The sequence below is a fragment of the Capra hircus genome, chromosome 10 (genome assembly GCF_001704415.2).
Source record: "Capra hircus breed San Clemente chromosome 10, ASM170441v1, whole genome shotgun sequence".
NCBI lineage: Eukaryota > Metazoa > Chordata > Mammalia > Artiodactyla > Bovidae > Capra > Capra hircus.
In genome coordinates, this window is record NC_030817.1 from 86,372,168 (window position 1) to 86,389,636 (window position 17,469).

General features: G+C 39.2%; 1 protein-coding gene across 2 annotated transcripts in view; it reads right to left on the reverse strand.

The window, feature by feature from the left end:
• The window catches only part of PIAS1 (protein inhibitor of activated STAT 1), a 129,029-nt gene extending 114,212 nt beyond the window's left edge, over window positions 1–14,817 (reverse strand). The window contains exon 1 of one of the 2 annotated variants that reach the window (XM_018053602.1): window positions 14,642–14,817. In XM_018053602.1, the coding sequence (XP_017909091.1) occupies window positions 14,642–14,665 (24 nt within the window). In that variant the 5' untranslated portion in view covers window positions 14,666–14,817. Of the gene's footprint in view, window positions 1–13,866; window positions 14,365–14,641 lie in introns of those variants that run through there. The other variant, XM_018053601.1, reaches the window with a different exon arrangement.

The window sequence follows — 17,469 nt, forward strand, 5'->3', positions numbered from 1 at the left end:
TGAACGGTTTACACGTCCACTAAAAAGCTAGATTTCTCCTATAACTGATTTAAGGTCTTCATAAACTATACCACAAACACATATAAATCTAAGCACTTCTGAAGACTTAACCAAGTGTGGATCACTGTGGCCATTAACCAAAGCCCCCTTCTCTTCCCCAAACATCATTGAGCATAATTAGTAGATTCCATGGGCATGAATATCTGCCACAGTTACATGTATTTTCAAAATGAGGTCTCCAAAACTTTACTCTCCACTTGTGGAATCCTCCTCTTCAAAAAATGCTATGTCACATTTAGAAATTTATAAAATTGTGATATAATTAATAGTTTAATTAGAAGCAATGGCTTAAAAACAACCTTACAATAATACACAAAACTATTATTTGACTACTAGTTTTGATTTTTAAAGTAAAACATATTAATAAAGCTGCATGGAGGAAGTGGGGAGGAAACAGGATGTGGTTGCACAAAAGAAAGCCTCAAAGTTTTGGAATACTCTGTTATGTTTGGTGTTTGTTTTATTAGTCATCTATAAGTTACACATTGCTCTACAAAGTTATACATATTTTTCTGCATACATATTTATTTTTTTAAAGCAACCTAGCTTTCTCTCAGAAAAGAACACAATTCCTATTAACACTCAATATAAATCCTAATTGAACACTAGCAAATATTTAAGAATGGTCAAATATTTTGTATCATAAGCTTTGCAGCAAGTTTACAATGTCTTTCAGTTAAATACAAAGTGACCATACACAAATATCTATAATACTCCCTCCCTAAAAGGAAGCATTGGAAGGACTGATGCTGAAGCTAAAGATCCAATACTTTGGCCACCGGATGCAAAGAGCTGACTCATTAGAAAAAATCCTGAGGCTAGCAAGATTGAAAGCAGGAGGAGAAGGGGATGACAGAGGACAAGACGGTTGGATGGCATCACCAACTCAATGGACATGAGTTAAACTCCAGGAGATGGTGAAGGACAGGGAGGCCTGGCATGCTCCAGTCCATGGGGTCACAAAGGGCTGGACACGACTGAGTGACTGAACAACAAAAAGGAAGCATAAAGAATAAAGGAAGAAAAAAAATTCATTCACAAGCTCAAGGAACAATAATTGCTCTGCGCCACCAAGTACTTCAGCACAATGAATGAAAAAAGATCCACACCAAGCTTCCATATCATGAAGTTTGAGCACACATCATAAAGATCCTAAAACTTCCAGACAGGACACTTGCAAAGGTTCAAGAACTGAAAAATCACTCTTTACTCCAAACAATACGGGAATCATCTTTAGCTTATGAGAGTAAAGAAGAGAAGTGTCTATTCAGAATTATATCATACTTCAAACTGGAGTTTCAATCAACAGATAAAACAAGTGTTTAATTTTCTGAAAAGCTAAGATTTGTCAAAGATTTAACAGAAACTGAGTAAAATCATTAATTTCAATGTTCGCTTATTTAAATTTCTCCTGCTCCTAAAGATTTTGACTACTTTTACTTAGTTTGGCGGAAAAAAAAAAAAAAAAAAGCCAAAACAATACTTTTGAAAAACCATGGGGCAGGAAGGGTTGTGGGCAGGGGCAGACAGCTGGACAAAAGAGACACAGGAATCTAAAAGCCTGTATACATAAATTTTTCAAAATAAAAAGCTATTTTTATTCATCAAAATCATTCACATGTGAAAGGTGAGGAGAAACAATTAACTTTCTTAACTATGTCAGGAACGCAGAGATTCAAAGTTAAGTAAAAGGTAGAGAACAATTATGCACGGCTCTACTGCCCGTCTTAAGCAGATAATTTACACGAGATAGTATGTGTCCATCTCCATCATCCTGATTCCATCAAGAATTATGTCTTAATTATCTTTGTATACTGATGATTAACACGGCACCATGCACACAATATACACTCAAACATTTACTGAATAAATGAGTATAAGAAAAGGCCTAACTATATAGAAAGTAAAATATTCTCTTCAGTACTACATTTTTAACGAGACATAGAAGACTATAAAAAGGAAAATAGTAAAGGATCAGTTTTTAAATAAAATGAAAAAATTATTTTCATATTAACGAGGTATAATTATGTGTGTCCCGTGTGCTTACTTCTTCAAATACTCTATAAAGAAACTGAAAGTGAAGTCGCTCAGTCATGTTTGACTCTTTGCGACCCTAAGGACTGTAGCCCACCAGGCTCCTCTGCCCATGGGATTTTCCAGGCAAGAATACTGGAAAGGGGTGCCATTTCCCTCTCCAGGGATTGAATCCCGGTCTCCCACATTGCAGGCAGATTCTTTACCCTCTAAGTCACCAGGGAATCCCCTTCAAATACTCTAAACTCATAGCTAATTAATAAGAGCTTGCTCTTCATATCAATATCCTTTTCCCCATTAACTTTATTTGCAGAATCACTTTCAATAGAGGACAAACTCCCTGAATTCCAACAGTATTCACAGTATCCTCACCACCACCCTCACTATATGCACACAGACACACATCACCTTCAGACTCCATTTCTTCAAATGGGTTATGCAATCAGGATGACAGATGTCGGAACAACCAAAAAATCATCACTTTTAACAAAGCTATAAAGAAAACTGAAATCTATATGCAAAACAAAATGTCCAGTATCACCCTCCACACTTTGCAGAATCACCTGTTAAAATCAGCAGTTTCCAGAGAATAACTCAGTACAGTCTGCAGTGTTTGCCTATAAGAAAACATGTTCTAAGCAACTAATCAACCTGTAAGCAGCCAAATTCAACCCACACAATAATTATAACACATTAATAGTTTATATACAAATACGACTAATTACAAATGAGTCTTACCTATATACTTTCCATTGGGCGTGGCAGAGTTGCCACTTATAAAAACTTAAAAATACTTGCCACATATACCAAGAAGTAACTTTTTAAAAGTAGTATGAAATTAAGGGTTATTAATTTCAATCATTCACCCTTCCCAATAGTCTCAAATATTGCTGGCCTGACCATCTAAAGAGTGCAAATTAATGGCAATTCCAAAATTCATGTTCTTTGCTCTAATTATGATCAATTCAAAATACTTTAGAAAAGATCTTTCACCTTTAAGATGCTACTTTATTTTTACGTGATATATTAAAATAATTTTTGTGACAAAAATCCTCCTTTTCCAATCTTAGTTTGACATCTTGCAGAAAGATGCTTGAGATACAGAGGCTGAAGTTTTTCAAACAACTTTAAAGAAGAGTAGAAAGTGAAAAGCATTCAGTCCTGTAATCTCTAGGTCCCACTTTAATACAACAGAGAAAGGGAGAAAACAAAATAGGTCAAATGCAAATCAACCATCTTCTATATATGTGATAAGAGCTAATAACGGGGCTTCCCAGGTTGTACAATGGTAAAGAATGCAAAAGTGATGAGTGTTCCATTCCTGGGTTGAGAAGATCCCCTGGAGTAGGAAATGGCAACCCACTCCAGTATTCTTGCCTGGGAAATCCCATGAACAGAGGAGCCTGGTGGGCTACAGTTCATGAGGTTGCAAAGAATCAGACACAACTGAGCACGTATGCATGCAAGAGCTAATAAGATCTGCTAAAGAGGAAATTATCGATTAAAATTAGGCTAGAGGACACCTGTATGGATTTTTCATTTATTCAAGCTATTTCCATCTCCTACTATAGGAAAAAAAAATGGCAATAAAGGGTTGAGACATAACCTTGAAAAAATAAAAAATCACGCAATTCCCACACCATTACTGACTGAAAGTACTGGAGCACATTTATTCAGTTCAGTTCAGTTGCTCAGTCGTGTCCGACTCTTTGCCACTCCATGGACTGCAGCATGCCAGCCTTCCCTGTCCATCACCAACTCCCAACTCCCGGAGCCTACTCAAACTCACATCCATTGAGTCGGTGATGCCAATCAATGCAATGGAAACCATTACTGCTTAGCATTTTTACTACAGAGACACAGGATACAATTAAACAGCTGTGCTTAGCAAACTGGCCTTGAAAATGGATCACTGTTATCTGTAAGTAAAACTTTTTTCTTTTAAATTATAAAAAATACCATGGATAAGAAGATGAGAATGATATTCCCATTTTAAGCTACACTGTGTATCTTACAGAAGAGTGTTCAGGGTCTCAAAAGTTTTGACTCTCTGGGTTTTTTAATAGTCTTGAAAATAGAGGATTCCCCCCTCCAAAAAATACTTTGCTGATTAAATCTATTCATGTTTACTGTATTAGAAGTTAAAACTGGAATTGTTTAATGGATATAATTTTAGTTTTATAAAACGTTCTGGATATTGGTTGCATAACAATGTAAATATATTTAATAGTTTTAAACTGTATACACTTAAAAGTGGATAAGTAAATTCAAGTTATACATATATTACCATAACTTAAAACTTTTAAAGAAAAACAAAACAGAAAATTTTGAAAGATTCATTGTCATTCAAAATACATTGCTTATTAAATCAAAATATTAAATTAAACTATTCAAAAACAAAAATAGCAAAAATAGTCTTTACTTGACATTTTTGCAAAGCTCTTTAACGTTTGGTTTAATAAAGACAGATTCATTTTCATATCCACTTTCACATCCAATCTACATTAGGTTGTTCTGACTGGAGTACATGAAGAAAATTCAGCCACATGCAGATATGTAGTGAGAAAAGATGCAATATTTCAACAGCTCTCCCAGGTAACTGGGGCTTCCCTGGTAGCTGAAACAGTAAAGAACCTGCCTGCAATGCGGGAGACCTGGGTTTGATTCCTGGCTTCAGAAGATCCTCTGGTGCAGGAAATGGCAACCCACTCCAGTATTTGTGATTGAAAAATTCCATGGACAGAGAAACCTGGCAGGCTACAGTCCATGGGGTTGCAAAGAGTGGGGTACGACAAAGTGACTTTTTTCCCCCCAGATATGGATATTCTTTCATCCTTCACCAAAACTCAACAAGTGGCAGTTTCTTAAAGGCTGCTCCAATATGGAATGTGAATCAATGAACACTTCCTACTCTTATGTACTGAAATCCATTGATCTATCTTACATTTCCAATAGATCATTTTACCATTTTGTAATACCATGTATTGATTATTTAGAAAATAATAGTTGAGAGTCCTGCCAATGTTGATTTTGACCCTTTTACTATACAACTTCGCTATATGACATTCATTAATAGCACCACTGATCTTATCCCCCCAAAAAAGTCAAGTACTGGGAAAACTATCAAGTTCAAAGTGCTAAACACAAGTCTTCCAAAATTCTATTTTCACTTGAGAGCCAGAATTTTATCATTAGCAACAAATACTGTTAGTGTGTCTTGTGGTGCAAACTCACTTGACTTAGTTTTGAGAAAATGTCTGCCAAATACCCAAGTCTTTGTACTTTGTCAACCATTCTTTCAAATAAAACGGTATCCCATTTAAAAAGCAGCTAGTTCAGCATGCATCTCAAACAACTCTACTAGTTCTTTTTCTTGAATTAACCATCAGATTTGGTGTTTAGTATAAGCGGTTTGCAGGACTTTCATCACACAAAATATACTTTAAAATGTGCTCAAGGATTGAGACATAATAAAATTAAGTTTTACTGCTTCATCATCTTAATTCCAAGTACATGATGATGTCCCAAACTAGTACAGTTTAATACTACTGCCTTAATTCACACAATTTTACCCACCACTGATTATGCAAATGTCAATGTAGCTAATGGGCTTCCCTGATGTCTCAGATGGTAAAGAATCTTCCTGCAATGTAGGAGACCTGGGTTCAATCCTTGGGTCAAGAAGATCCCCCGGAGAAGGGAATGACTACCCACTCCAGTATTCTTACCTGGAGAATCCCCATGGACAGAGAAGCCTGGCAGGCTACAATCCATGGGGTCACAAAGAGTCGGACATGACGGAATGACTACCATTTTCAATATAGCAAATAATGCCTTACTTTTACTGAGAAAAGTTTTGACCTGGAGGATCCCCAGAAAGAGTCTGAAGAACTAACAGAGGTCTGGGAAACAGACTTTGAGAACCACTGTAATAGCTGATGCATTACTTGGGTGATTAAGAAACAAATATTTTTGGTACATATCCCTCTGTAAGAGTGTTTAAATACACGTTTACACGGTAATGGGCTTCCCAGGGGATGCTAGTGGTAAAGAACCTGCCTGCCAATGCAGCAGACGTAAGAGACAAAAGTTCAGTCCCTGGGTTGGGAAGATCCTCTGGAGGAGGAGGGCATAACGATCCACTCCAGTATTCTTGCCTGGAGAATCCTATGGACAAAGGAGCCTGGCAGGCTATGAGCCAAAGAGTCGCAATGACATGACTGAAGCGACTTCATAGTAGCAGTTACACGACAACATTCTCAAACCAACCGGTATCTAGCACTTCATTCACAGTCATAACTCAAACATATAATGAATGACAGAATATGACAGATACTTCCTAAATAAATAATTACCAAATACCTACCATGTTAGACTCTGAGCTAGGTGCTTCTACATTCCCTTTTGGGGGTAACTCACAGAAGCCCACAGACCAGACTGATAATTTTAATATATGAGAAAAATATTTACCCTGAAATATTTCAGATCTTATTTTTTTAGATTACACTTACGTGGCTACAAGAAAAAGTCTTAAAATTCACCATAAAGCATAAGATAGCATGTTTAAATTCTATTTTAAGCAGTATGCCATGAAGCTAAAAACAGGCTTGCTCACATTCAAAAACCCAAATACAAAATGAATTGCTTTGGCTGTGTACTGCTAGCACGCTATAAAGAGCCTACATTCCATTTCTCCTCAAGCCAAACAACCCTTACCTGCTACAGTTTTCATTCCTATTTTTATAGGAACCTCAAATATAACTTAACTGGAGTTACATTAAACACTGTCAACTATTAAAAAAATTTAGCAAAACCATCAAGACTAATTAAGAATTTTTAGACATACACACTGATAAATCCACAAGCTAAACCTCGACAAATATACATATGAAATATCTGCACTGTAAAAAGGAAGAGAAACATTCTCACTTTGGAACATGCAATAGAAAGAGCTTCAACATAGTATACTGTTAAGTGAAAAAGGCAAGTCAAAGGATACCATGTATAATAAGATTATGTATAGCAATGTATGTACATTCATTTAATAAATACTGAGTTCTATGTCCCTGATCTGATTCAAACCTAGACATATACAATAAATTACAAATGCTATACAGACACAATTAAATGTCCACACACAGAAAAATGAATACACAAACGGCTACATATGATTCCATTTATATGAAGTATTCAATATAGGCAAATTTATAGGGCAGAAAGCAGATAAGCAGTTGCCTGAGGGTGAGTGAGTTGTGGGCAACACGGGGGATAGCCAAAGAATGCAAGATTTCTTGGAAAGGGAAGGGGAAAATATCCTGAAATTAGTTGCAGTAATAGTTACACAACTTTGTGAATATATTAATATTAAAGTACCATTTAATTGCACACATAAACGGATGAAATGCATGGTATGTGAATTATACCTCAATAAAGCTTATGTTTCCGCCTCAAAAAATAGGATACCAAAGTGGTTACAAGGGGAGAAGGGTGGGTGGGGTGAAAATGAGGACTTAAAATTTTACTCACTGCTGTATCATGACAATGAGAAATGTATTCATTTATTATCTATATAACTTAAAGAAATGTGAAAGGTAAACCTAAAACAGCTTTCCAAGAGAGCATATTAAAGAGCAGAGACACTACTTTACCAACAAAGGTCCGTCTAGTCAAGGCTATGGTTTTTCCAATGGTCATGTATGGATGTGAGAGTTGGACTGTGAAGAAAGCTGAGCGCCAAAGAATTGACGCTTTTGAACTGTGGTACTGGAGAAGACTCTTGAGAGTCCCTTGGACTGCAAGGAGATACAACCAGTCCATCCTAAAGGAGATCAGTCCTAAATACTCACTGGAACGACTGATGCTGAAACTGAAATTCCAATACTTTGGCCACCTGATGCAAAGAATGGACTCACTGGAAAAGACTCCGATGCTGGAAAGATTGAAGGCGGGAGAAAAGGGGATGACAGAAGATGAGATGGTTGAATGGCATCACCGATGCGATGGACAAGAAGAGTTTGAGTAGGCTCCGGGAATTGGTGATGGACAGGGAGGCCTCGTGTGCTACAGTGCCTGGGGTCGCAAAGAGTCAGACACAGCTGAGTGACTGAACTGAACTGAAAACAGTCTTCATAAATTATTCTGGATTCATCTACGAAGCAGCCATGAAAAAAAGTGTGACACTATGACCCTATCTCAGAACACTGACAACTTAAGACTGTTATACAAATATATGCATCTGCCCACTCACTAACAGAAACAAATCTTGAATGCAATTTGACAAATATATCTTAGGCACCTACTGTGTCCGTGTCCACAGGGTAGGGATAAGGGAAAATGGAGTGGCATACAAAGCAGAACACTGGTCAACAACAAAAAAGCAAACTAGCTCCAGCTTTAAGTAAAAGACTTTTGCTACCCAGTGGAGGAGGCAAAACATGCACACAAAATGTACTGCGGTCAGCCTAGAAAATCTTGAATACCAAACTGAGAGCTAAAACTTTATCCTGTTTTCAGTGAAAAGCCAGTGGAGTGACAGGATGAAAGGAGTGTTTGGGGAAAACTGACCTTTGGGCAACCAAAGGGGGAAAGTAAAAGAAGAGAAGAATAGCAGGAAAGGTAAGAAAGAGATGAAGTTTCTAAAAACAGGAACATGTACAACAGTCCTAAGAAAGTTATTGATATTTCAAAGTTACCACCTAATGTTCAAAGGGTTTGTTTTGTTTCTTGATCTAAGGTGAAGCAGAAAAGGAAAAAAGGATTTCTTCATTTTGATGAATTTCAGAAGTTCATGACTAAGAATGAAGTTTTACCAGAAAATTCTGAAGGGAGGGGAGACTTAGGGAGTTTTTTTCATGTGCTACCATGAAACAAAGAGTAGACAGAATCAAAACCAATAGGAGTTCCACAATTTTTAACATGGAAAAGGAAGTAGTAGTCACAAAGTCACAAACGCTTTGTAGCAAGAGTAGCAAAAAGTGCATAATAATTAGCACTATTTCTTAAATTGTAGCAAAGGAAAACTTAATATTTTTAAATTTCTCTATGGCCTATCTCCAAAAAATCTTAGTGATACAATTTGTTACATAAATGCTGAAGATTTAGGTGAGGTCCGAATTTAACATGTCAAAATTTAGAGTTTGATCAATTTCATATCTTTAATTTCATTAGCTGCTCCTTCCACAGTGCAGTACTTTTCAGATACTGCACAAGTAATATTTTTAACTCAATTCACATGCTTTTATTAACTGATTTAACCCATAAGGTTCTTTAAGACAGGATAAATGTTTTCACTGCCAAAGGAACCTCCAGGCTCTAACAGCCTCCCCGAAACAATGTCACCTACCAATTTTATACTATGGCAACACTTTGCTTTGAGATTAAAAATACAGCTAAAGCAAATATTCTCAAACTCTATTTCTATTTTCATAATCTATTTCATACTTTATCAAATGTTCTGATTCAGAACATTTATATAATGTTGACTTAATCTATCTCTGCCATCATTTTATAACCTTATCTGGCAGATTTACAGGAACAGAAATAAGAAAGGTATACACAATGAACAAATCAAAAATTACTTTTCACTGAACACTTCACCTAATCTAAACACTATTTGCACTGTTCCTGAAGCACCAAAAAATGGTCTGTAGAATACATACGTTTAGTTAGAATAAAACACTGGCAAAGTTTTGTATCAGGCTGTTTGTCAAGTCATTGTTTAAAAAAGCAAAAAGTGGAAGTAACCCAATTGTCCAATGATAGGGTGTGTGTGTGTTCGTCTAGTCGTGTCCGACTCTTTGCGACCCCATGGACTGTAGACCACCTATGGAATTACCCAGGCAAGAATACTGGAGTGGGTTGCCATTTCCTTCTCCAGGAGATATTCCTAACCCAGGGATCAAACCCGGGTCTCCTTTACTGCAGGCAGATTCTTTACCATCTGAGCCACCAGAGAAGTCCAATGATAGGGTATCAGCTGAATAAAAGACAATGTTACCTCTCAAATGATCAGAGAGACCTCTACTGACTACCCTGGAAAGACAACCCATGAAAACAGCAGATTACAAATAAAGAGTATGAGCTCTCTTTTGTGTTGAATATACATATGCATTTGCTCTAAGAGAGAAAGTCTAAATGGATACCCAGATGCTAACCATGATATTTCTAAGTACTGCGATTACAGGTGCTGTTTATTTTTGTGCTTACTTTTCAGTATTCTCTGAAGTTTTCTCAAGTAAAATGATATCTACAAGAATTAATGCCTATGATTCCAACTAACAAACTCCAAACTCTTCCCTGCAAAAAGCCCAAGGAATATCCAAAAATACCTTGGCACAGAGCAAGAGGGAAAGTATTAGCAACAACATAACTAGAATTCTTTGTGAGCGAGGCACCCTCAAGGGTTCCAGGACTGACATGTCTCAAATCCCTGCCACTTTCATTTGTATGACCTTGGACTAGTCATTTACCCTTTCTTGGCATACTTTATCAATAAAAGGGAGATACTACCTGCCTTTCCTATCTCAAAGAACTGATGGAAAAATAAAATCAGATAATGTGATACATTATGAACTGCAAAGTACCATATAAGGTATTATTCAAATACATATATTAAAAAACAAAACAAAACCAAGGTACTTGATGCCACAGCAGAATACACTACAACCAATTCTATGACGTAATGACCAGCAGTTTTGTTTTTTAAGACTACATCTCACTATAAACACTGCAGTTTTTCAGAAGCTTAGACAATTCTTTCCATCCCTACTACAACTCTAAGCCATTTTCTTTTCTTATCCCTAGTTACAAGCAAGAAAGGGTACAAATTACCCTGAACTCAAAAGCCTTTGCAAGAACCCTGGAGTAGCACGTTGATGGAGTTCACCGGGAGAAACCCAAGGTTAATCAGCTATGGACTCACCACTAAGCACTACTGCAATCAACAGGGATTACAAGAGACTCTTTGAAGAGAAAGACAATACGATCACCCAGGAGAAAAAAGCAGAGGAATAGGAGATATTCAAAACTATTATATGAAATACTTAAAAACCAGAGTGTCTTACAAATTGTTTTTAAATGCTGTTCATAAAAATGGTGATTTAAAACAAAAACCATCCAAATGTGGCACTTCAGCAAGGCAAGTTATGGAGATTCAAATCAAACTCATGAATAAACTGTCAGATTTACTTGCTTCCATCTAAAATAAAAGCAGACAAATTACACCACAAAGACCAAAATTAAATGGCTAGTTCTTGAAAACAGAGAGGCAGAATACAACAACGTAATTTACTGACAGGCTTGTATAGATACTACTTTTAAAGGTATGGTTTTTAAAGTATGATTTCTCTTCCCCTTGAATTCCATTATTTACTTCACTAAATGATAATTAATTTCTTCCTTTCCACTGCTCCTCCTGAGGTAAGATGGCAATATAACCCAATCTGACTTTTAAAAAAAAATTACAAATATTTTTTGCATTAAGTACTTTAAGAGAAGCAACATGAAGCTGTCAGATTAACTTCAAAGATCATCTGGCCATCACACCCTCCTGCTTTTAAGCTCCTAAAGATAATAAAATGCTCACTCTCTACATTCTTACAAATGTCATTTATGGGTATTCCCCTAATGAAAAATTAAACCTTCCATAAACAAATGAGTACAGAGAATTTTTTGATATGTATGATTCACGACCTAATTTTTATTGGCAGTATCTATAACTGTTGCAGCTTCCACTTGCAGGAGATACAGATCTATCCATTTTTCCCATCTGATCCTGCAGATTTGTTATAGATTTAAAAGGACTCACTAAAATGGGTCATGAGGAAAAACATTTACAACCCACATTTCTTTTTGCTATGGACTGTATTCATAATTAAGATAACAAATCACTATATTTACTCTAAGCCTCACAGTTGGAAATCCATTGGAATACTGTGTTGTCACCTAACACTTAAAAAAAAATCTGACTTTTTCTTAATTTTTACTGACTTTTCATTCCTTATTAGGAATAAATGCTATCTACCTCCAAAAACCACACACACAAAACCACTTAGAAAATAAAATTTCCAAAAGTATCTTCCAAAGCTTACTGCAGAGAAAATTATATATACACATTCTCAAATAACTACTGTAGGCGTTCCTAAGATCATCTCCTCCCCTTAAAAAAAAAAACAGCAAATTTAACCACAATCAAATATAAACAAAATATTTAACACAGCTATCACCAACTAAGCAATTTATCACAGCTCTTCAAAGTACTTGGTACACACAATGACAGACCAGTATGTCAAGAGCAGTTATTACAATTTGAAGGAAAAAACACTGTACAACAGAACATAATAATAGGGAAAACTCCTTTAGAAAAACTCAAGTAGATTCTGGAGAGAGCAAAACAGGAGACCAGTTTTAGAAAAATAATGTTTCCCCCCATGTGTTTAGCATTTATCTGATGCAGGCTCATTTTTGCAAAGAGAAACTTTACCTAACAAGACTCACACCAGGGATCTGATCTATCCCCAAAGGCACTTTCTTAAAATGAGAAAGAACAAAGGAGGAAATCTCCCAGCATGTGCTTTCCATACCAGTTTCTTTGGACAGCATCAAGAGTGACAACATAGCCAGCACAGGCTTTTCAGCTTTACTCTGTAGTCCACGTATAGCAGAACTGATTAGCTACCATTCAGAAGGATTCTTAACAAAATAAATACTATAATGCAAAGATCACAGCGACATAGTGACTACATTTTACAACTACAGAAAACATGTACCTTAAAGTTGTATACTTATTTTAAGAGTTAACTACCTCCAAATATTCAAATTCCTGGGGCTTTTTCATTTAAGTCAATAGTTTGAAACTAGAAAAAACGAAACCACCCATTCTAGATTTGCTCTCCCTTAATTTGCAATTAGAAGTAAATTAAAAAGAATGACGCTCAAAGGCAGACTCTAAATATACAAATTTTGTAATGTTAACACTGAAAAATTATTCGGAAAAACGATCTCTTGGCGAAGCTTTCCACTGAAAAACTCTCCAGAAACAAACCTGGCGCTTGCCTGTTCTAGGAGTTATCGTTTCATTGTAACAGAGATAATTCTTTAAATAATTTTTACTGATTAGGAAAAGACGACTCTCCCCCCCAGGATTTATAACTATATATCCCAATCTCCACTCTGACAGCGATGTCAGTTCTCTGGGTAAGGATACAACCAGCTAGCTGCTCGGTTCACACGTAGGAAACCACAGAGAAGGGAATATCGCGTTCAGAGCCTCGAAATAATACGCGTTAGTTAAAAACTGCTTGCTACTAAACCAAAATTATTCAAGCGGAGCCCCATTTGTCACAATCCAATCACAAGGGTTCCACCCCCCTCCCCCAACTGCTTGTGTAGTGGTATATCTGCTTCGGTAAAGAAGCCATCATCAGGTAAAGAAGATTGGGGTGGGAGAAAAAGCGGGGAAAAGGGGGCACCCTTTCATCCAATTTCGCGAGGCGTGAGTAATTGGTACAGTTGAGAGGAACGGAGGAACGTTCTATTTAATTGGAGGTTGAAGTAGGATGAGGGGACAATTTCGTTCAAATCAACATGGCCAGCAAGATGTCCCTACAAACAAAAGGCAACGGGGGGATATAAACACGAACCATTCACCTCCATCAGCTATAGCATCGCCATCATGGTGTGTGCAGAGACCCCCTAAGACTCCTCTCACCCTCCACACCAAGCCAAAAGGAAGAGATGGAAAAGAAGGGAGAGTAGCTGCTTCTCACCACCTACCATTGCTTCCAAATACACACCCTTCGAGGGGGTTTCTCCCCGTGGTTGCCCGGAATCAGAGAGAAAGAGTACCGTCCCGCCCAGGCAGACTCCCCCGCTATCCACCAGTCGAACCTCAACGCCAGCCTGGGGTTCACTAAACTTTACTGGAGCTTCTCCCCTACATCCCCACTCCATCGCCCCAGGATCGCGCTGCCCACAAACGGGCACCCTGGGCGCCTCCTGACAGGCGGGTAACCGGGGAGAGCCGAGTCCGGGGCGGGGGCGGCAGGGAGCCACGGAGGGGCGGGGCGGCCAGAGCCAAGTTCCCGGGGGTCTGAGGAGAGCGCCTGACAGCAGCCCGGGACTGCAAAGGAGGAAGAGGAAGCAGCGGCAGGGAGGTTTCCCAATCCCCCCAACATGAACACCCATCCCCTGCCCCCGCTCCTCACGGGGGGCGGGGAGGCTGCCTGGAAGGTGAGGAAGCCGAGCCCCAGAGACAGCCGCGGCCCCCACCTCCGGACTCCCGATCTCTTCCCCCGCCACCCCCGCCAGAGGCGCCCACAACAATAACACGCCGGGGACGACCCGTCAGCGCCCCCGAGGCACCCGGGGCCCGCGGCCCGCCGCTGCCGGGCCCCCTCAACTGGGGCCAGGCGCGCCGATCCTCTCTACAACTCCAGGCCCATGTGGAGTCAAGCCCGAGCGGCCCCCCAGGGTCGGACCCATCCCCCCCGGCACAAGCGGCGCCGTCTCCGCGGCCGAATATTAGAAGTGAATTCGAGCTGCGCTTTACCTTTAGTTCCGCACTGTCCGCCATCTTGCGTCTGTCAGCGCAAGCGCAGTGAACCTCGCCGGGGGCCGCCGCTAGGCCCGCCCCTCTAGCCAGCCTGGCCCCGCCCCGGCCCGTCCCCTCTCTCCCCTCCACCTCCCCGGCCCGCCCCGGGCCTCCGCCCCGCTCCGGGCGCTCGCAGCCCCGCCCCGGGCACGTACAGCTGCGAGACGGGCACGTACTATTTAAATAATGGCGCCAAGCGAGGAGGTTTGACAGTTACTCCCCCCCTTTCTCCCCGCCCCCACGTCCTTGCCCCGCTGGCGCCTCCAGGGAAAGGCCGAGGCTGGAGGGCTACTGGCCTGAGCCCCGCCCCTCCGCGGCCTGTGGGAACCCTTCTGCAAAGTTTCTATACCTGCAGCCACAGCAAACAGTAATGCCGCTCTCCCCTAATCAGCAAGTCCTTTTCAGCACCTGCTACCTTCGAGGCTTCACGTGGGCTGCAAATAACAATCCGTTACATTTAAAGGATCACTTGAAGCATTTCCAGGTTTATTAGCTCAGATCCTCATCATAAAGCAGTGAGGTAGGCAGGGAAGAGATTACAGTTTTTTGTGGTGTATATGTTCAGACATAAAAGCTCAGATAGCAAAAGTGACTTACCCAAATTAGTACTTAAAAGAGGTTGAGGACGTTCATTCATTATTTATTTTCACAAATATTTATTTAGCGACTACGTACCAGCCCTGCTTATAAGGGCTATATATGTGTATATATATATATACACATATACTTTGGGAAATTAAATATAATACAACAAAGTCCCTGTCTCTCTGTAGTTCTCTAACATGGGAAACAGACAACTGAACCAATAAAGATACGATTACAAATGGTGATGAGTACCAAAAATGAAGAAATTGTCCATTGAGAGAAAAGGGGGTTGGAAGGAGATGTACTTAATCCTGCAAGGGCTTTCTCCATGAAATTGACATTTAAGAAGTGTTGAAAGAATTATTTCACACCTTTCCCTCTCTACTAAAATCCTCCTCCTAAACTCCACTTGTTGCTGCTAAACTTTGTGTCACACTTGATGGAAAAGATATCATACGTCTTCTCAGCATTAAAACTACTCTTATAGGTGTGGCAACATTTGGGTTACTGTAAGTTTTCCTGTGCCTATCAAAGCCAGTCCCTCTACCAGGAAACTGACTTTTTTCCCCTCCTGTGTTCCTCCTACAATTACCATGCCCTCCAGTATCATTAATTCCCCGCCCATTAGATTATTTCTATAACCAAATAAACATACTGAAACTCCTCCCATCTAAAATAAACCTCCTTGACTCCAAAAGTTCCTCCAGAACTGCCCAATTTCTCAGTTCTCTTTACTGCATAAATTCACAGGTTTTTGAAGAGCTCTCTACAGTGCTCTTTCCCACTTCCTCACTTCACATTTTCTTCTCCGCCTACTCTGATCCAGCTTGGACTTCCCTCATCAACATCACTTATCAAGATTACTAATGATCTCCAGGTTTCCAAAGCCAATTGCCAATTCTCTATTCTTATCTAAATTGATATCCCAGCAGATTCAAACAGTTGACAAGCTTCCTTTGTTTTGAAACACTTTTCCACCTGAACTCCCCTCAATATCTTATTCTCCTGATTTTCTGTTCCCTCCCTGAGCCTCCTTTTCAAAATCATTTGTTGTTTTTTCCCTCTTATTCTCAATGTTGTGGTGCTCCAGGGTTCAGCCCTTATCCTCTTCTCTTTAATTTTACTCTCCCCAGGTGATCTCATTGACTCTTAAGTCTAAATCTGTGATGACACTCAGATTTCTCTCCAGCCCAGATACTCCACCAAAACCCAGATTCAGAAATTCAACTGGTTACTTAAAATATGATTGATCAGAGATGTATTAATATGTCTTTTGTTACCCAAAGTTATTGACCAGAGCTGTATCGATATGTTTTTAGAAAATGAGAAAATTAACATCACAGTGTTAGAGCTTAAAGTTGATCAAGTGTTCATTATACAACTTATGATCGCCGTTATCAATCACATTTTGCTCCATTAGGTTTTTGTTCCAACCTGTGTATATTATAAATGCAGGTTTATTACCATAACATTTTCAAAAATGATGCATTGCAAAATTTTGAGCAAAGATAAATTTTTCAGTAAATTTTATGCAGATACTTTTTCTGATTGTCCAAGTGACATATATACTAGTGTCTCAGAAGAGGATAGCTCTTCAGAATATAGTTCTGATTCAGGCCCTGTGAATATTAGACCAGCGTAAAGACAAAAAACCTGAGTGATTGATTCTGATATGGAAAGTGAAACTCACAGAGCTGAAGAAGACTTTACAGGTGTGTCAGATGTAACTATTGAGTGTAATGACCCATAAATTTATATAACAGAATTGATATTGACCAGCCAAAATAAAAATCGCTGGCCATAGTTGTTAGTTTCTGCAAAAATCCGTCAATCAATAACGAGTTAATACTTTCACCTCATGACTCGTGGTCTTCTCAGATCCGTAGCAAAAGGCCTTGATCTAACCCCCAATCCTGGCCTTTTCCCAGTGTTTTAGTGGATGGCAGTATCACCTACCCAGACATTCAAGCGAAAAATGTGGAAGTCACCCTTGGTTTTGCTGCTTCATTTACCTCTTACATCCAATCCATCAGTCAGTCCAGCTGACCCTATGTCTAAAATATATCCCAAGCCCATCCATTTCACTGTCTCCCCTATCACCCTACTCCTGCTGCTGCTGCGGCTAAGTCACTTCAGTCAGCCCACCAGGCTTCCCCATCCCTGGGATTCTCCAGGCAAGAACACTGGAGTGGGTTGCCATT